General features: G+C 46.4%; 1 protein-coding gene across 1 annotated transcript; it reads left to right on the top strand.

The window, feature by feature from the left end:
* The first annotated feature begins 4,343 nt into the window (after window positions 1–4,343).
* birc5b (baculoviral IAP repeat containing 5b) lies at window positions 4,344–19,016 on the top strand. Its single transcript, XM_038779455.1, has 4 exons — window positions 4,344–4,623; window positions 8,433–8,542; window positions 10,895–11,012; window positions 18,811–19,016. The coding sequence occupies exons 1-4, from the start codon at window positions 4,507–4,509 to the stop codon at window positions 18,904–18,906; spliced, it is 441 nt and encodes a 146-aa protein (XP_038635383.1). The 5' UTR covers window positions 4,344–4,506; the 3' UTR covers window positions 18,907–19,016.
* The last annotated feature ends 702 nt before the right edge of the window (window positions 19,017–19,718 follow it).

Below are 19,718 nucleotides of genomic sequence, written 5' to 3'. Positions count from 1 at the left end.
TAAAGGACAGATGGGCAAATAAAATATGTCCATGATGATGTTTCATGTTCAAACAAAAGTAGGGTGGTGATGTCTGGGAGAGAGCCACGATACAGCGCAAAATTGGTTCAGTCATATATTCAATAACTTATTGTGTTTGATATTTTAAAATGTTTAAAATTAGCTTGGAAATTAAAACTTCAGACAATGTGTGAAGCTGTTTTTTTTTAAAAGGAAAAACACACAACTCTGATTGAAAGCAAATCTATATTCCAAAAAATACATCGTTCTCAGTCACTTGATAACAGGAACTTGGCAGCAATCCAACACTCCCGTGCTGGATTTGCCTGCCCACCCTCAAGCTCTGGCTTTGTAATTCTGATAAAGTAATAACAAGACTAAACAGCTGAAGATGTATTTTTAATTGGAACTTACAAATCTTAAGTTTTGAATTTTCAGATATATTCAGATTAGTTAACCCACTCTGTCCTATGCAGCATGGATCTTTGATGTTAGAACATAGAAGATACAGTGCAGAACTTTACAAGTAACTACAAGTGCCACAATATTTGCAGAAGCTTCAGGAATTTGAGACAGTTGAGTTATTGTAAACTGGCTAATTAACCAGGCAAATGCACGTCAAGGTCAGGTTCAAACGCAACAGAACTAGGAAAATGGATATAAAAGGTTTGGAATATATGCAGGGGTAGTTGTCTATATATATATATATATATATATAGACAACTACCCCTGCATAACACACGTGTTCGGCCCATACAGGAAAAGCTTTATACGGACAACATCTAACACCTGGTGACGACCAGGACACTTTTCCACTTTTCCTTTAAATTTTTAGGTTAAACATTCAAGAAAGGTTAGGTGGATTGGTCATGCTAAATTGCCCGTAGTGTCCTAATAAAAGTAAGGTTAAGGGGGGGTTGTTGGGTTACAGGTATAGGGTGGATACGTGGGTTTGAGTAGGGTGATCATGGCTCGGCACAACATTGAGGGCCGAAGGGCCTGTTCTGTGCTGTACTGTTCTATGTTCTATGTTCTAAAGGCTGGCACGACAGCAGCAGCTGTGGGGACTCGTGATGGCTCGAGATCTCATAACAACTACAAGCACTTCAAGGCGCTTGAACATCATTGACTTCACAACCTACACAGGATGCACGTAGCTATATGAACTATGGTGCATTATATAATTTTATTGATGGGATATGCATCCCAGCAGCCAGAGACTGGACCAATGATATAGCTTATTTTAATGCTTGGCTACAGCTACATTTGGGGAAAGACATCGGATGCGTATCCGACTTGTGTCTGTACTTCTCGCGCGTTCCGGTATTGTTTATAATATGAAATAAATATGTACAGTATTTTAAGTAAGGCTGTTATGAAGCAGGCTGCCAATGACATGGGCTAAATTTTGAGGGCATGGCAATCTCCACATTGTTAGAAGAGGCATAATCAATGATGCAGTGACTTGACTTAACTTCCATGGTAAAGTCACTAGACATATGAAGGTTGAATGCGAAGGTGGAACAACTTACAGGAATAAGGAAGAGAATATTAGGGAAAGCAGAGAAAGGTCTAGTCAGCTTGGGGAAGAGGGCCTGGATATACAATTGAATAGGATAACAGTGTTAGGTACACACACTAACACATTCAACATTAATTAACAAACTCATCGACCAAGAAAGGGAGACAGCCGGAAGGCTCTGAATGGGGCAGCTAAGACATAACCTTGATCTGATCTAAAGGGGGGAGGTGCCTGATTGAATAGAAAGCGCGCAACTGGCTAAGCTAGCCAAATGACAAGGGACGCTGGACAACCGTACTCTGAAGGGAGTAACCAGAGTCTACTCATCGATCCCCGATTGTAAAATGGACGAGATGACGGGGGTAGAGATGGTCGTGATGATCCCTATCATCATACTGGACTCAGGACCATACCCTCACAACCAACTGGAGGACGTTGGAATTGTACAGGCTAACAACAGCCTCAGGTACTATCTTGAGACCTCTACTATACGCAGGGATAATATATGGGATCTCCCTCACGTTGCCCCCACCCGGTGGGACAGGGAGAGTTGGACGATTGTGGGTTAATCAGCTCATGGTTGTGTCTTAGAGATTACACCTGCCCTCATGCATTTTAAGTTTACGGAGGAAAAGAAAAATACTGTAACCTCCTATCGCTATAACGTTTTACCCCTTAGGCCCACCACTGTAGGCCTAGCAATGAGTATAAATAGCCAGAGATGGTCCCACATCTTGCAGAAACTCTGAGGGAACGAAGACTTAAGATCAGTCAATCAGTTAAGCTTTACTACCAGTTTTAAAAAAAAAATCCACACTTTGAAAAATAAACACACAGAGGATCTACTTCAGAGTGACAGTTAGTGGGAGCGGGTATGGGACTGTTAGATGAGCTTACTTGAGAACTGCTATGAATAACATTATTTAATGACAGATAGCAGAGTTAGTCAGGGAGGCAGGAATGATTGATATAAAGACATTAAATGTGACATATATGGATTCGTTTGAGGGGTGATCATTCAATCACATGCACGGTGTACGTACGGAACATCTGGGAGGTTACATGCCCCAAAGGCCGTATTAAACACACCCTCATATCATTTCATTGTGGTCAGTTGGAGTTCTGTAAACATCTTCCATGACCAAAAGGGGGAGGTGTTGGAGGGTATTTTGTGATACTGGACTATGATATAAATTATAGGTGATAAGTGTAGGTAACTACATTTGTGCTCCTATATTACTTTTGAATAGTTCTGATGAAACAAAAGGTACTCATTGGCTTAGATGTCTGTTTAGAAGAGGCAATTTGTAGAAATAGATAGTGTATACACAATGCTGTTAATATCAGAAGAGACAGAAAATGGCTGTTAGTTATTTTGTGATATTAAAGACACAAAATGGCTGAACAAGCCACATTCCCTGTAAACAGTCTCATGAGACCCAAGCGTGGGTATGTCTAGGGAGTGTCCCAACAGCCGCTGATAACAGCTCCACAGAACAAGACTTGCAATGTATCCTTGATAAGCTCAAGGCTGTAGACAGGACACATCATTATGTTAGTTTTGAATGACTTCTGTATGAAGTTAGGGGCGGGTAAGACAACACCCACTTTCATCATATATGCGATGATTGACTGCATGTAATAAGTGTGACGCGAATATAGTTGATTGATTGTATGTACATGAGAAAACAAACTAATTCCGCCCCTTGAATCTGTATATTAACCCGTGTGAGCTTTAGCTCAAGTGAGAGAAGGTGCTGTCACAGGCTGCAGAGTCTGAGCCCTTCCCTCCCAGAATTCTGACATAATAAACTGCTTTTGTTACTTATACTCAGGCCTTTGTGTGAATATTTTCAGCCCTAACATGGTGAATCTGTGGAACTCTTTGCCACAGAAGGCTGTGGAGGCCAAATCACTGACAAAAATATCAGCCATGATTGAATGGCGGAACAGACTCGATGGGCCGTGGCCTAATTCTGCTCCTATGTCTTATGATCTTATAAATGGACGTGGAGGAGCGGATTGCCCATAAACCCATGGGTCACTTGAGGAGTGGAAAGATGCTCCAATAGTCAATGTTATTATTAAAACATGCTTTCGAACCTGTGAGCACCAAAGTACCTGATCAACGTGTTATAGACATAACTGATCTCTCCTTGGAAGCGAGTAGAGACAGAAGGGTTATTGCAGTTCCTGTTAATGTCGATCCTGTGGAAGCATCTCAGATAGCAGAATTACACTGTTTCACAAGAAGCAGAAAAACCTTTCAAAGACTTGCTTTATAATTATCCAACCCATGTAAATAAAATTTAGGACTGAGTGAATTATTTATTGAAGATTGTATAAAGGAGTTAAAAGGGGAGGGATGTAGTGGTTGTCCCTTTAAGGACAACACAATGGAATAAGAGTCACATGGGTTGCATGGCCAATCGGAACTCAGAGTGTGGAATCACCCTATGGTGACCAAAACATTTTGGAAGCTAGCTTCAATCACAGGGCTGCTGTTCAAAGCTTATTAATAAATATGTCTTGTTTTCACTAATGAAGTCTGTGGAAGTGTATCTTTACACTGCTGGTGAAGACTATATAAAAGAGAGAAAATAATTACCCATGGGTCACAGACATATTGTTTCAGGGGATAGGGTGTTAGCAATTAGTATTTAAACTCTTTCTGATGCTTCTCTCTCTAATCTACATATAAATAATTGTACCTACACTCACTTGTCAACAAATATGATCACTTAATCATTGAACAAGAGTTGTCTCAATTCTGCCCAATTGTATTTATTGGTACTTGAAAAGTATTCAATGTTTGGTTTAAAACTAATACAACCACCTGTTTAACTTAGGCCTGTTTAACTTAGGGCTTTGTTTTAATGATCCACTCCTTTAACAGACTTATTGATTGATCGGTAGCATTTGGTTATTAGTCCTGGATCAGAAGTCAGGAGTGGTTTGCTGGAAGAAGCGCTCTTTTTACTAAAATGGTTGATCACGATAGTTGGCTCTTGGAGTCTAAGTTGATGTATTCCTATGAGAACAGGTTGGCTACTTTCAGAAACTGGCCGTTTACTGAATGCTGTCGATGTACACCTGAAAATGTGAGTTTGGGAATGTTACAGGGAGTGACACTGACTGATCTGTTTTGTATTTGTGTGCAGGGCAGAGTTTAAAGTGCTTCTGTACTATGAGACCTTTACTTTCCAGCACAACTCAAACAGATTCAATAACTCCTGAAGTGGAAGAAACTCAGCTGGGACTTGATCAGAATTAGAGGCTGCCGAGGCAATCATCTCTCCACAAGACTATAGGCTAATATTTAAATGTTTCTGGGTTTGTGTTGATTCTAAAATCCAAGTTACAACCATACTTCAATCAGAATAGTAAGTTTTATTTTGCCAGTGACCTGTTGTCAGATAATATCATCTGGATATTGGATACATTATTGCAATGTTGAATGATTACTGTAAGTGTGAGTTACCAAAAGTAGAGGGTAGAGGAGGTCTGGGGTCCTCTTGTGATCTCCCTAGCAGGAGTTTATGGTGCTCCTTTGGATTATGACCTATCTCTAAGTGACTGAAAAGACAAATTAGTTAATTGTAATGTTATGTCTCCCAATTTGTACCTCCCAAATCATTTGTTTAGCTTAAATACTTTTAAATTGCAATCTCATTGTCCTAGAACCTTTCACATTGGAGGATTCGCAATTTTAAAACAGTTTTGTGACCGTGTTTCAAAATATACCATAAATAGCAAAACCCTTAGGAACATCGAAAGTCAGAGATCTGGGCGTGCAGGTCCACAGATCTTTGAAGGTGGCAACACAAGTGGTCAAGATAGTCAAAAAAGCAGACGGAATGCTTTCCTTCATTAGATGGGGCATTGAGTATAAAAACTGGTAAGTCATGCTACAGTTGTACAGAACCTTGGTCAGAACCTTGGAATATTGTGCACAATTCTGGTCGCCGCACTACCAGAAGGATGTGGAAGCTTTGGAGAGGGTGCAGAGGAGGTTTACCAGGATGTTACCTGGTCTGGAGGATGTTAGTGATGTGGAGAGGCTGAATAGACTCGGGTTGTTTTCATTAGAAAGACTGAGTTTGAGCGGTGACCTGATAGAGGTCTACAAGATTTGAGAGGCATGGATAGAGTGGATGAGCAGGCACTCTTTCCCAGGGTGGAGGGGTCAGTTAGCAGGGGGCATAGGTTTGAGGTCTGTGGGGCAAAGTTCAGAGGAGATGCGTGAGGCAGATTTATTATGCAGAGGGTGGTGAGCTGGAACACTTTGCCAGGGGAGGTTGTGAAAGCAGATACATTAACGGCGTTCAAAAGGCATCTTGACAAACACAGGGATAGGATGGGTACAGAGGGACGAGGGACACGGCACAAGGAAGTGCTGAGAGTTTTTGCAAAGGTTGGTATCCTGACTGGTACAGTCTTGGAGGGTCGGAGGGCCTGTTCCTGTGCTCTATTGTTCTTGTGGGGGTGGGCGGGGTCAATTTATACTGCCGTGATTTCCTTGCTCACCACCTATCCTTAAACGGTATTCTTTTAAAATTCTGACTAAATGAAGCCCGTCCGTTGACACTGTTATGTTAGAACAGTTAATACTTGGGCCATTAGCACCATCATTGGAGATTAGGTCCAGCGAAGGATTGCCGTTCAAAGTTGGCTGGGCAGACTGCCTGCTGGGCCATTGTGTTATCTTGGCTGGCATATTTGTGCTTTGTAAGAGTGTTATATTTCAGGTGTTTGAGGTGCTAGCCTTTTTTGTTAATTTGGAATGGCTCAAACCTCTGGAAGCCAGCATGTGCCCAGTTGCAACCACCTTATTAGCTCAGCAATTGTCCATTTTGAAAAGCATAAGGATGACTTTGGTCCAGCTGATAAAGATATCGACTGATAAAGACAGCAGATTAGTTGGAAGTTATCAAGTCAGAGATCTTTCTTTGAATGACAATGTTGTTTCTGCAAAACATACCAAATTAATCCCACCTCTCCTCTTTCCCCATAGCCGGGCAGCATGGTAGCATTGTGGATAGCATAATTGCTTCGCAACTCCAGGGTCCCAGGTTCGATTCCGCCTTGGGTCACTGTCTGTGCGGAGTCTGCACATCCTCCCCGTGTGTGCGTGGGTTTCCTCCGGGTGCTCCGGTTTCCTCCCACAGTCCAAAGATGTGCACGTTAGGTGGATTGGCCATGCTAAATTGCCCTTAGTGTCCAAAATTGCCCTTTAGTGTTAGGTGGGATTACTGGGTTATGGGGATAGGGTGGAGGTGTTGACCTTGGGTAGGGTGCTCTTTCCAAGAGCCAGTGCTGACTCGATGGGCCGAATGGCCTCCTTCTGCACTGTAAACTCTATGTAAATAACCTCTTTCTTATAAGTTGTTATTGAATCTTGATGGAATCTTCAATATTACGCAAAGGGGGTGGACACAGGGAGCGGGATTCTCCAATCCCCCAGCACTGTCCACGCCATCGTAAACGCGACACGTTTTACGGCGGCGTGAATGGGCCACTCCCACATCTGGGCCAGCACAGTTAGGACAGTGCCAGCGGGACTCTGCTCTTTTCCTACGGCTGCTCAGCCCATCCGGACTGGAGAATCGGCGGGCTGGCCGCGTAGACTGGCCGGCGACCGGCGCTCCGCCAACCACGCCGGCGCCAATGGCACCGATTGTCCACACCGCGGAGAATCGCGTGCCGACATCGGGGCGGCATGGCCTGTTCGCCCGGCGAAGGGCTGGGAGAATCCCGCTCCTGTTCAACAATAACTTCCCACAGGAAATTAGACATTAGTTGAGGGGAAAATGAGCTGAGCTACTAAAGATGGGGCCCAATTCTACTTTAATCGTTCCAAAAAGCAGACATTAGGCATTGAAAAGACCATTGTAGAATTTGATGATTCATGCTCTCTGAATAGTTTAGAATTTTTGAAAGGAAATGTGTGATGACGATATGTAAAGCAAACTGCCAGAAATTGAGGATTTAATGAATTTTGGAATCTGTGGTTGCAATGAGGGAAACTGATCATCGACTTCAGAAACTGTAGCATGACCCCCCCACCACCCCCCCACCACCACCCCCCCCCCCCCACCCCACCCCACCCCAGGAAACCGGTTTCTGCAATTGTCTCAATACATAATTGCTCTGCAAGCTGTTTGCTCTTCAACATGTCCATTTTCCCTGCACTCTTTGCAGTCTTCCATTTTGTGTTCGTTAGTGGCCATCTCAGGTGGCTACACATCACACAAGCTTGCCACCCTCCCATTGATTCTGTATACACCTCTCGCTGCCTCAGGAAGGCAGACAACATTGTCAGAGCCCCTCCCACCCAAGCATTGCCTTCTTCCAGACCCTTTCATCAGGCACAAGATACAGAAGTCTGAAGACCCACACATACAGACATAGGAACAGCTTCTTCTCCATAGTTATTAGACTCCTCAACGACTCTCCCTTGGACTGATCTGTTCCCTGTAAGAACACGATTCACGACGTCTGTGCTGCTCTTGTTTTGCCCCTTGTTCCGGCACTGTAATTATTTGTTGATGCACCACTGTTAATGTACTATGTCAATTATTCTTTTGTCTACTCTGTACGTACAGTTCTCTTGGCTGCAGAAAAATACTTTGGTACATGTGACTATCAATATATATCATGTTTTCTATTACTTCTCTGAAATTACTTGCATCTTCTGTAAGTGGAATTGAAAATCCATGCGTTGTGGTAATTCCCATCCCCAACTGCAGTGTTCCTCCTCTCTCTTTCCCCACCCCCAGTGCTATGAAGCTCTCTGGTGGTTTAGTAGTTTTCTTCCAGTTCAGCTGTGAGCTCTGTCACTTCATTGACTGTGATGTCTAGACTGGTTTGTCTCCAGATGTTGATGTTTTGATTCACGGTTTCTCTCCAGATGGCCAAGGCTGGATTTCTACATTGCCCAACCGAGAATGAACCTGACGTTGCCACCTGCTTTTTTTGCCTGAAGGAACTGGAAAGCTGGGAGCCTGAAGATGAACCCTGGTAGATGGGGAGTGGGAGGGGATCTATTTATCCTTAAGTCTATTGGAATAAATTTTGGTTAGAGTTTGGTTGAAGCTGTGGGGAAGCTGGGATTTAGTGCTAAGGTGCAGCTAACTAGGCATCTTGTGCTAAAGTGTCATTTAGTGCAGGAGACAACCATTTGACACATTGTCTGGGCCATCACCTTGAGAGTTCTAGAATGAATCGTCTGCTCTTGTGGGAGATTTCTAATTTAATATGTCATGTTATAATACCTTGGACTTCTGCGCTAAGTAAGGGATTGGGTCAGTGTTTTCATTTATTAAGACTCGGCACATAACAGCTTACATGGATATGAAGCTTGAAGAAATCAGAGCTGTGCATGCGTTCTCTACTCAAAGCAAAATGAAGCACCGTGCATGATCCAACAGCCACACTGCACTGGAAAAGTAGCTCACCACGGCACAGCGTAGCCTTGAAAGCCGGGAGACCTCACTCCCGGGATCTACACGGCTTGCAACACCTTGCAAGATTCACTGCAATCTCGCGAGATGTTGCAATGTGAATCCCACCCACAATAGGCAGGATCAAGATTTGCTGAGGTATCGTAGGCTTTGGGATCAGACGAAGGCCATTCAGCACTGGGGACCAGAAGGAACGGTGCTTGGGGGGGAGGGAAGGGAAACATTGAGGAACTGTCAAACTTCTCCACTTGTTCTCCTTAAAGCAGATAAGATCATTTCAGCTTCTCCAGTAACTAAACAGCTTTCATTCCTGATGACCATTCTGTCCACTCCCAATACCTTGACATCTGTGACTAGAATTATATGTAATCCACCAACTGAGACCTAACCAGGATATTGTCAAGGGTTAGCATAAATTCCTGGCGAGGATCAGTGGTGACCTGTCCTGCAGTTGGGAAAATTTCTACATGTTTACACCCTCTGGTCGCTTCCTTGGGACAGTGCACCATTTATACCCCCCGACACCCATCCCGACCAGAATGCAGCACTTCACATTTGTCCACATCCTCCTGCTCCTCCTAACCTTTTTATTGTTTACTGTCTTTTGTATTTCAAAAACAGCAGCAGCCCTAAGACACTGACCAGTGAGCAACAATGTCCACCCTCTGGAAAGCCATAGTTGCTACAGTCTGTCTTCTGTCGCACTCGTTCCTTTTTTTATACTGGTATGTGCAACTTTGACAATGGCCCATAACTTGCATACCCTGCGGTGTTATACTTGAGATGTGCTGGTGGACTAACCCTCCCCCCTCTCCCATCCCTGCCAACCACTTTCTAGAGGTCAACATCTAAGGACTTATTTACTGGGAAGTTGAAACTTCGGATGGGCAATTACTCTGCTATCCTGAGACAATAGTCTTTGCTCTGGACTCCCACCATCGGGAGCATCCTTACTGCATCTATCCTGTCTAGTCCTGTTGGAATTATAGGTTTTCGTGAGGCTGACCCCCCCCCCCCCCGGGGCCCCCGCTGCTAATTTTTCCAGCAACTACAATCCTGACTCCATTTCTGCTCATACATCAGTCTCTCCATCCCAGGAATCAGTCTGGTAAACCATCGCTGCACTCCCTCTGGTGCAAGAAATTAAAAATGAAAATGAAAATCGCTTATTGCCACAAGTATTCTTCAAATGAAGTTACTGTGAAAAATTGAACCCGTGCAAATGGGCTGCCTTGGTCTGCTTTAAAAGACAGCTATTTAGCCCACTGTGCTAAACCAGCCCAGGGTATGTAAGTTATGGGCTATTGTCAAAGTTCCACATACCAGACCATCCATCCTCCGACAAGGAGATCAAAACTGCACACAATATTCTAAATGTGGCCTCACCAAGGCCTTGTATATAAGACATCCCTGTTCCTGTATTCAAATCCTCTCGCAATGAAGACCAACATAACATTTGTCGTCTTTATCGCCTGAGGCACTGCATACCTTCAGGACTCATGTACAATGACACCCAAGTCTCGTTGCACATTTCTGCACCTTCCAATCTATAGCCACCCTGACAATTTCTCTTCCAATTGTCAAAATTACACTGCATCTGCCATCCATTCGCTCAACTTGTCCATATCCTACTGAAGCATCTCTGCATCCTCCACGTAGCTACCCCTCCCACCCATATGTCATTTGCAAATTAGGAGTTATTACATTTAGTTCCCTCATTTTCATCTGCTATTCTGAGACATTGCACAAGTAATTTTCCTTCAAGATTTGTGACTCAAATCGGCAAGGGAGGGGGTGGGGGGTCGTTTTCTGGTCTGGCCATTGGTGGGGGAGGAGTTAAGGTTGTGTTTTCTCATGACTAATTTTTATTATATTCTTTTCCTTTTTCCTCCTCCACCTTTCCCAACAGGTTGGAACATCAACGTCACTCTCCAGCTTGTGCATTCCTTGCTTTGAAAGCTGATGTTTTAGATCTGACTGTAGAAGAGTTCTTCAGATTGGAAATGGAACGGCTGACCTTGTACATGGTGTGTGCTCTTTTAGTGTAAAGGAGATGAAACAGGGGGCTTGGGAGGAGATTCAATTCACTTGATATTGGTACAATAAGATTGCAGTAGAGGGAGCTTTTACTCTAGGCTGAATTTAAAGGAGACATTTCCAAGTTCATTTGTGGTGGACTTTGCCGGGAATTTCTGCTGTGTCCGGGGATGCATGGACGGGGATGCATGGCCCCACACCTTGTGGACCCGGCCTCCCATCAAGCCAGGGAGGGATCCAGAGCAGGAGGCCCGCCATGGCCCAACATGTAAAAGGATCACTGGTCCTTCAAGCAGATGACCTAACACTGCATACCACAGGAGGCTTTGCCTCAAGGTGACGGTTCGGCACCTGTGCCATGTCCTTGGGGACTTGGCACCTTGTGGAGAAGAATACCCAATCCTGTCATGGTCACTGCAGCTTTGAAACTGTACACCACAGGATCATTCCAGGGTTCAAGCGGGGACTTGTGTGGTATCATACAAGCTCCAGCCTACAAGTTTGCCTGGGCAGCAAACCGTATTACGTTTGACATGGACCAGGCTGAACAAGATACCTGGGCAGCAGGATTCACCACCGTAGACTGGATGCCCCAGGTCCAGGGGCTATCAGAAGGCACTCGTGTTGCCTTGTACTCACCTGGCTGTCTGGTAGTGCCCCACATCAACAGGAAAGGGTTCCACTCCCTGGACATCCAGCTCATGTGACCATCAACTGAAGATGACTAATTGACCTTGAACTAACTAACTGGTGTTTGGCTCTTTGATCGATAGCCGGTTGAAACTTGTGGTGGTATCATTTGATACCTGGCGACTCTAAGCAATAGAACATAGAACATAGAACGATACAGCGCAGTACAGGCCCTTCGGCCCTCGATGTTGCACCGACATGGAAAAAATCGAAAGGCCATCTAACCTACACTATGCCCTTATCATCCATATGCTTATCCAATAAATTTTTAAATGCCCTCAATGTTGGCGAGTTCACTACTGTTGCAGGTAGGGCATTCCACGGCCTCACCACTCTTTGCGTAAAAAACCCACCTCTGACCTCTGTCCTATATCTATTACCCCTCAATTTAAGGCTATGTCCCCTCGTGCTAGCCACCTCCATCCGCGGGAGAAGGTTCTCGCTGTCCACCCTATCTAACCCTCTGATCATTTTGTATGCCTCTATTAAGTCACCTCTTAACCTTCTTCTCTCTAACGAAAACAACCTCAAGTCCATCAGCCTTTCCTCATAAGATTTTCCCTCCATACCAGGCAACATCCTGGTAAATCTCCTCTGCACCCGTTCCAAAGCTTCCACGTCCTTCCTATAATGAGGCGACCAGAACTGTACGCAATACTCCAAATGCGGCCGTACTAGAGTTTTGCAACATGACCTCATGGCTCCGGAACTCAATCCCTCTACCAATAAAGGCCAACACACCATAGGCCTTCTTCACAACCCTATCAACCTGGGTGGCAACTTTCAGGGATCTATGTACATGGACACCGAGATCCCTCTGCTCATCCACACTACCAAGAATTTTACCATTAGCCAAATATTCCGCATTTCTGTTATTCTTTCCAAAGTGAATCACCTCACACTTCTCCACATTAAACTCCATTTGCCACCTCTCAGCCCAGCTCTGCAGCTTATCTATGTCACTCTGTAACCTGCAACATCCTTCTGCACTGTCTACAACTCCACCGACTTTAGTATCGTCTGCAAATTTACTCACCCATCCTTCTGCGCCCTCCTCTAGGTCATTTATAAAAATGACAAACAGCAACGGCCCCAGAACAGATCCTTGTGGTACGCCACTCGTAACTGAACTCCATTCTGAACATTTCCCATCAAGTACCACTCTCTGTCTTCTTTCAACTAGCCAATTTCTGATCCACATCTCTAAATCACCCTCAATCCCCAGCCTCCGTATTTTCTGCAATAGCCGACCGTGGGGAACCTTATCAAACGCTTTACTGAAATCCATATACACCACATCAACTGCTCTACCCTCGTCTACCTGTTCAGTCACCTTCTCAAAGAACTCGATAAGGTTTGTGAGGCATGACCTACCCTTCACAAAACCATGCTGACTGTCCCTAATCATATTATTCCTATCTAGATGATTATAAATTGTATCTTTTATAATCCTCTCCAAGACTTTACCCACCACAGACGTTAGGCTCACCGGCCGATAGTTACCGGGGTTATCTCTACTCCCCTTCTTGAACAAAGGGACCACATTTGCTATCCTCCAGTCCTCTGGCACTATTCCTGTAGCCAATGATGACCTAAAAATCAAAGCCAAAGGCTCAGCAATCTCTTCCCTGGCTTCCCAGAGAATCCTAGGATAAATCCCATCTGGCCCCGGGGACTTATCTATTTTCACCTTGTCCAGAATTGCCAACACTTCTTCCCTACGCACCTCAATGCCATCTATTCTAATAGCCTGGGTCTCAGCATTCTCCTCCACAATATTATCTTTTTCTTGAGTGAATACTGACGAAAAGTATTCATTTAGTATCTCGCTTATCTCCTCAGCCTCCACACACAACTTCCCACCACTGTCCTTGACTGGCCCTACTCTTACCCTAGTCATTCTTTTATTCCTGACATACCTATAGAAAGCTTTTGGGTTTTCCTTGATCATACCTGCCAAAGACTTCTCATGTCCCCTCCTTGCTCGTCTCAGCTCTCTCTTTAGATCCTTCCTCGCTTCCTTGTAACTATCAAGCGCCCCAACTGAAACTTCACGCCTCATCTTCACATAGGCCTCCTTCTTCCTCTTAACAAGAGATTCCACTTCTTTGGTAAACCACGGTTCCCTCGCTCGACCCCTTCCTCCCTGCCTGACTGGTACGTACTTATCAAGAACATGCAATAGCTGTTCCTTGAACAAGCTCCACATATCCAGTGTGCCCAACCCTTGCAGCCTACTTCTCCAACCAACACATCCTAAGTCATGTCTAATGGCATCATAATTGCCCTTCCCCCAGCTATAACTCTTGCCCTGCGGGGTATACTTATCCCTTTCCATCACTAATGTAAAGGTCACCGAATTGTGGTCACTGTTTCCAAAGTGCTCACCTACCTCCAGATCTAACACCTGGCCTGGTTCATTACCCAAAACCAAATCCAATGTGGCCTCGCCTCTTGTTGGCCTGTCAACATATTGTGTCAGGAAACCCTCCTGCACACATTGTACAAAGAATGACCCATCTAATGTACTCGAACTATATCTTTTCCAGTCAATATTTGGAAAGTTAAAGTCTCCCATAACAACTACCCTGTTACTTTCGCTCTTTTCCAGAATCATCTTCGCCATCCTTTCCTCTACATCCCTAGAACTATTAGGTGACCTATAGAAAACTCCCAACAGGGTGACCTCTCCTTTCCTGTTTCTAACCTCAGCCCATACTACCTCAGAAGAAGAGTCCCCATCTAGCATCCTTTCCACCACCGTAATACTGTCCTTGACTAGCAGCGCCACACCTCCCCCTCTTTTGCCCCCTTCTCTGAGCTTACTAAAACACCTAAACCCCGGAACCTGCAACAACCATTCCTGTCCCTGCTCTATCCATGTCTCTGAAATGGCCACAACATCGAAGTCCCAGGTACCAACCCATGCTGCCAGTTCCCCTACCTTATTTCGTATACTCCTGGCATTGAAGTAGACACACTTCAAACCACCTACCTGAACACTGGCACCCTCCTGCGAAGTCAAATCTGTGCTCCTGACCTCTATACTCTCAATCTCCCGTACCCCAAAACTACAATCCAGGTTCCCATGCCCCTGCTGAATTAGTTTAAACCCCCCCAAAGAGCACTAACAAATCTCCCCCCCAGGATATTGGTGCCCCTCAGGTTCAGATGTAGACCATCCTGTCTATAGAGGTCCCACCTTCCCCAGAAAGAGCCCCAGTTATCCAGAAATCTGAATCCCTCCCGCCTGCACCATCCCTGTAGCCACGTGTTTAATTGCTCTCTCTCCCTATTCCTCATCTCACTATCACGTGGCACGGGCAACATAGAATTCCATAGAACATAGATAACAAAGCAAGAAGGGAAAATTCACTGATTGCCATAATTAGAACAGAGCCACAGGAAATGAAAGACAACATTGTGAATGTCCAATAAGCTGTGCATCAGAGACACGTTCATATGTTGTGTGATGCACAAGTGCATCTGCATATATGACATGTATAAAATGACAAAGCTGATCATGTTTTGTAAAACAGTTATATTTGAATACAAACGTTAAAAGTTCCAGAAGGTGGGATGCACATTTGTCGTTTGAGGAACAGTTGAGGACTCTGGGTCTGTACTCGTTGGAGTTTAGAAGGATGAGGGGGGATCTGATTGAAACTTGCAGGATACTGCGAGGCCTGGATAGAATGGTGGTGAATCTGTCGAACTCTTTGCCACAGAGTGCTGTGGAGGCCAAATCACTGTCTTTAAGACCGAGATAGATAGGTTCTTGATCAATAGGGGATCAGGGTTATGGGGAGAAGGCAGGAGAATGGGGATGAGAAAAATATCAGCCATGATTGAATGGCGGAGAAGACTCGATGGGCCAAGTGGCCAAATCCTGCTCCTTTGTCTTGTGGCCATATGGGAGGGATCTTTTGATCTTTTCTTTTTGTTTTTTTGCTTTGGTGGCACCTGTCATGCCGCTGGACTGCCATGGGACAAATAGTCTTGTGGATCGTCTGCTGTGCAGGCTGACCTGGGCACATCCTCCACCATAGCGGCTTTTGGAACCTTAGCTGGACTGATGAGTTTTGGTTGATCCATGGCTGTGCCCGCATGCTGAGTTGCATGCCCATCACCTGGTGAAACATCCAGTGTCGGCATACTTTTGGAAGACTGTGAGGTCGCAGCCAAGTCTGCAAAATCAAAGTCTTGCACTCTGGTGTCTGGGTTTGCTAAGATCGATATCCCCAACATTAGGTGCTGCTTCATTTTGTGCTTTTGCCCCAATTGGTGTGTCGTGTGAGAGTACCTTTAAGAAATGGATGTTTAAGCAGTGTTGTTGGATGGGTGGAACTTTGGGGCACTGGTGGATGACGTCACCACTCTGTGGGTTAGCACCCAGCACTGCCTCCAGGTCAGTGCCCATGGGCCCTGGGGTTCACCTCGGAACAGAGGGGCAATAGGGCCCTGGGGTTCACCTCCGGATGGAAGGGCAACCGATCCGAGCCGCTGCATCATCTGACTCTGCCAGCCCTGGTGACTCCCCAGTGTTTGCAGCATCGTCCCAACGCCCTCGGTGATGCTCCCCAGTGCTCTGCAGTGCCCCGTCAATGGTCACCTACAACCGCGACAAGCCTGCAGAGCCTTGGGCATTCCCATCTGAGACCGGGACATGTCTAGCAGTGCCTCATCAAGGTTTGCCTGGTACTGGGTCACATCCTCCAGCGCACCGAACATTCTACCGCGGCCACGGCCATCACTGAGCCATGCCTTGGACACCTCCACTAATGCTGCTGACAATGTGCACCAGGCACTCCACTGTGGTCTGTCCTAGCAGTGTTGGTCTCAGTTCTACGTATTGCCAGTGCCATCTCCCACACCTGTACCATCTGCACCTCCTACAATCGGCTATGGACCTGCTGGAGGGTTGTTGACATCCCCCTCAATATCACAGCTGACAACCCCTCAATATCACGGCCGCATCCCATCGTCTGTATTGTGTAAACCTGTTCCAGATGCTCAGCATCTGGCTGGGAACCAGCAGATCGCCGAATGCCGTCTTGCCTGGGCATTCCTGCCTCCAGGTGTGCATCAGCAACTTTGTGGTTCTCACCAGAGTGTGCCCAGAAGTGTGGCCAGGATAGTTGCCACTGATTTGTGTCTCTGCGCTGGTGGAGGGTGGGGATGACAGCTGTGCTGCTTCTTTGGTGGCACCCTCACAGCTCTCTTCCGAGGTGTCCTCCTGGGAGATGGGGGTGAGGGGTGGGTGGGGTGTGCCTGGGGGAGATGTCTTATGGGAGGGGGGCTTGCGGAGTACGATTGGAGGACCTTAGCAGCCCGGTGGATGTTGTTGACCTTACACTGGGTGCCAGTCCTCCTGGTTACGCTCCCCAAGCTTGACGGCTGCTGCCACTTCCTCATCTGTGGCTGACGCTCGGGGGAACAGGGCATTTCGGCTGGCCTCCTTTGCCCCAGCTCGGTGTCACCAAAGCATGGGGCTGGTCTCTGTCAGCAGGACTGAGTGGAGCGGTGTTGGCCGTTCAGGAGAGGTGCTGCTGTCACGTGTTGACAGGGGGCTGGTGAGCACAGTCCCAGTCGAGATGACGAACCATGATTTTTGGCATGAATCCTGTGGGGCCTCGTTAAATGGGCCAGTTTTTATGGTGGTGACCACCTTGCCGGGAACAGCGCCAGGGAAGTCGTGGCAGTTCCCTCTCAATACCCTACTTAGAAAATTTCCATTAAATTGTGCCCTCTGAATTTTTTTCAGCTTGGGAATTCCGATCGGGCCGCCTTTCTGAAAGGGTCTCCCGATCTCTAAGTGAGCTTGTGGGTGACCCAGCCATGGGCAATGTCACTCCTCCACAAACCTGGACATTTACCCTACTATGTGATCCCTGGGGCCCCAACCTCCCAGAGGCTCTTGCTTACATGCCCTCCACCCTCCTTTCATGGGCATGGCCCCCTCGACACCTGATCCTTGGTAGTGCCACACTGGCACACTTTCACTGGCATCCTTGCAGTGCTCCTGCCAACTTGGTATTGCGCCCATGGCACCTTACCAGTGCCAAGGTGCCAGCATTCTAGGGAGACGGGCAGAGAACCGCCCTGGCCAGCCCAGGGCCTACGATGGCCTGGGGTATACCCCAGGTGCTGTTCCACGTGGTCCATGTTTGTGTGGACCAGTACTGGATGGCACCCGGCTGCAGCTTTACTGGGGAGGCTGGTAGATCCCGGGGAGGGTCGCCGAAGTAGGTTTGAAACCTACTGAGGAGTATGCCATTTCGTCAAACCCCTTTTGGGCGGGATTCTGATTCCGATGCTTTACAGGACTTTGGTATATCCTGCATGGCGTAAAAGGCTGCTGGGAACTCGCGGGGGGCCACTCCCTGGATCTACCAGCTGGTTTCTCTTTCACTCGTGCGCATTGCGGTCGGTAGATCGCGCCCTCTGTATCTCACCCCGCGCTCTACCTGTCCTGGGAGCTTTACCCCTGTGCTGTACCAGTCCTGGGAGTGTTTGTTGGGGACGGTGTAGAGGGAGCTTTACTCTGTATTGAAGTTGTTGACTTCAGATGGCTAAAGTGAGTAGGAAATGTATTGTCCAGACAAAAACAGTCTGAGTAAGGTGCCCCCACACCTGACATACAAAGTGTCAGCACTGACCAATTACTTTGTTGGACTGGGACATCTAAAACCATGGTGGACAGCCTGTCGCCCGGAGACCACATGTAGCTCATCTGGGTTCTGAGTGTGGCCATGACTTGTCCATGTGCGGGTTTCCATCAGCGTATTTTTTCCTCGGTGTGATCTGCACGAAAAGCGAGGGCAAGTGAGGTGTGTGCTGATGACCGTGAGAGCTATGCGCTCCCGAAAGTGTAAATATTGAGGTTTTTTTAAACCATTTTAAGTTAATAGTCTTTATTTCATGTTTATCTCATTATGAAATATTTTGTGTGCCTTAAATGTATTTAATCTTGTTTATGTAGTGAACAAGCCTGATTTCAGTCTTGCAGCCCAGTGAGGTGGCCACTCCAATGGTCTAGGTTGCTCAGCACTGATCTAAATGCTGCTGCTTATTTGCATTTTAAAAATCTTTTTGTAGAAGAAAGTTGCTGCAGAACAAGTGAGTACTTATCGAGAATCGGTTAAAGCTACGAGAGTGGAGGTTCTGGAAAACCTAACAAATCCCAATCCCTAATTCTATGCTGTCGGAAGAAGTAATCTGACAGAATCCTGACGTTCACAACAAATTTCTGGATCTATGTGTGTTTCTGTAACTTTGTAATAAAGGGATATTCTACAATTTTACATTTTTCTTCTTTTTTTGCACTGTGAAACCATCTGAAGCCTATCTGACCTACACTATTCCATTTTCATCCATATGTCTATCCAGTGACCACTTAAATGCCGTTAAAGTTGCCGAGTCTACTACTGTTGCAGCCAGGGCGTTCCACACCCCTACTACTCTCTGAGTAAAGAAACTGCCTCTGACATCTGTCCTATATCTATCACCCTTCAATTTAAAGCTATGTCCCCTCGTGTTGGTCATCACCATCCGAGGAAAAAGACTCGCACTGTCCACCCTATCTAACCCTCTGACTATCTTGTATGTCTCTATTAAGTCACCTCTCAGCCTTCTCCTCTCTAACGAAAACAACTTCTAGTCCCTGAGCCTTTCCTCGTAAGACCTTCCCTCCATACCAGGCAACATCCTAGTAAATCTCATCTGAACCCTTTCCAAAGCTTCCACATCCTTCCTATAATGTGGTGACCAGGGGCGGGATTCTCCCCTACCCGGCGGCACGGGGGGTCCCGGCGTAGGGGAGTGGCGGCAACCGCTCCGGGGTCGGGCCTACCCAAAGGTGCGGTATTCTCCGCACCTTTGGGGGCTAGCCCCGCGCCGGAGCGGTTGGCACCATGCCGACTGGCGCAAAAACCGGCGCCAGCGGCCTTTCAGGCCCGCTGCCCGGCCAGCTGCCGCTGACGTCACCACCGGCGCATGTGCGCTGT

The sequence above is a fragment of the Scyliorhinus canicula genome, chromosome 19, assembly GCF_902713615.1.
Source record: "Scyliorhinus canicula chromosome 19, sScyCan1.1, whole genome shotgun sequence".
Classification (NCBI taxonomy): domain Eukaryota; kingdom Metazoa; phylum Chordata; class Chondrichthyes; order Carcharhiniformes; family Scyliorhinidae; genus Scyliorhinus; species Scyliorhinus canicula.
The sequence above is the reverse complement of the archived record's forward strand: the minus strand, read 5'-3'. Positions and strand labels throughout refer to the sequence as shown.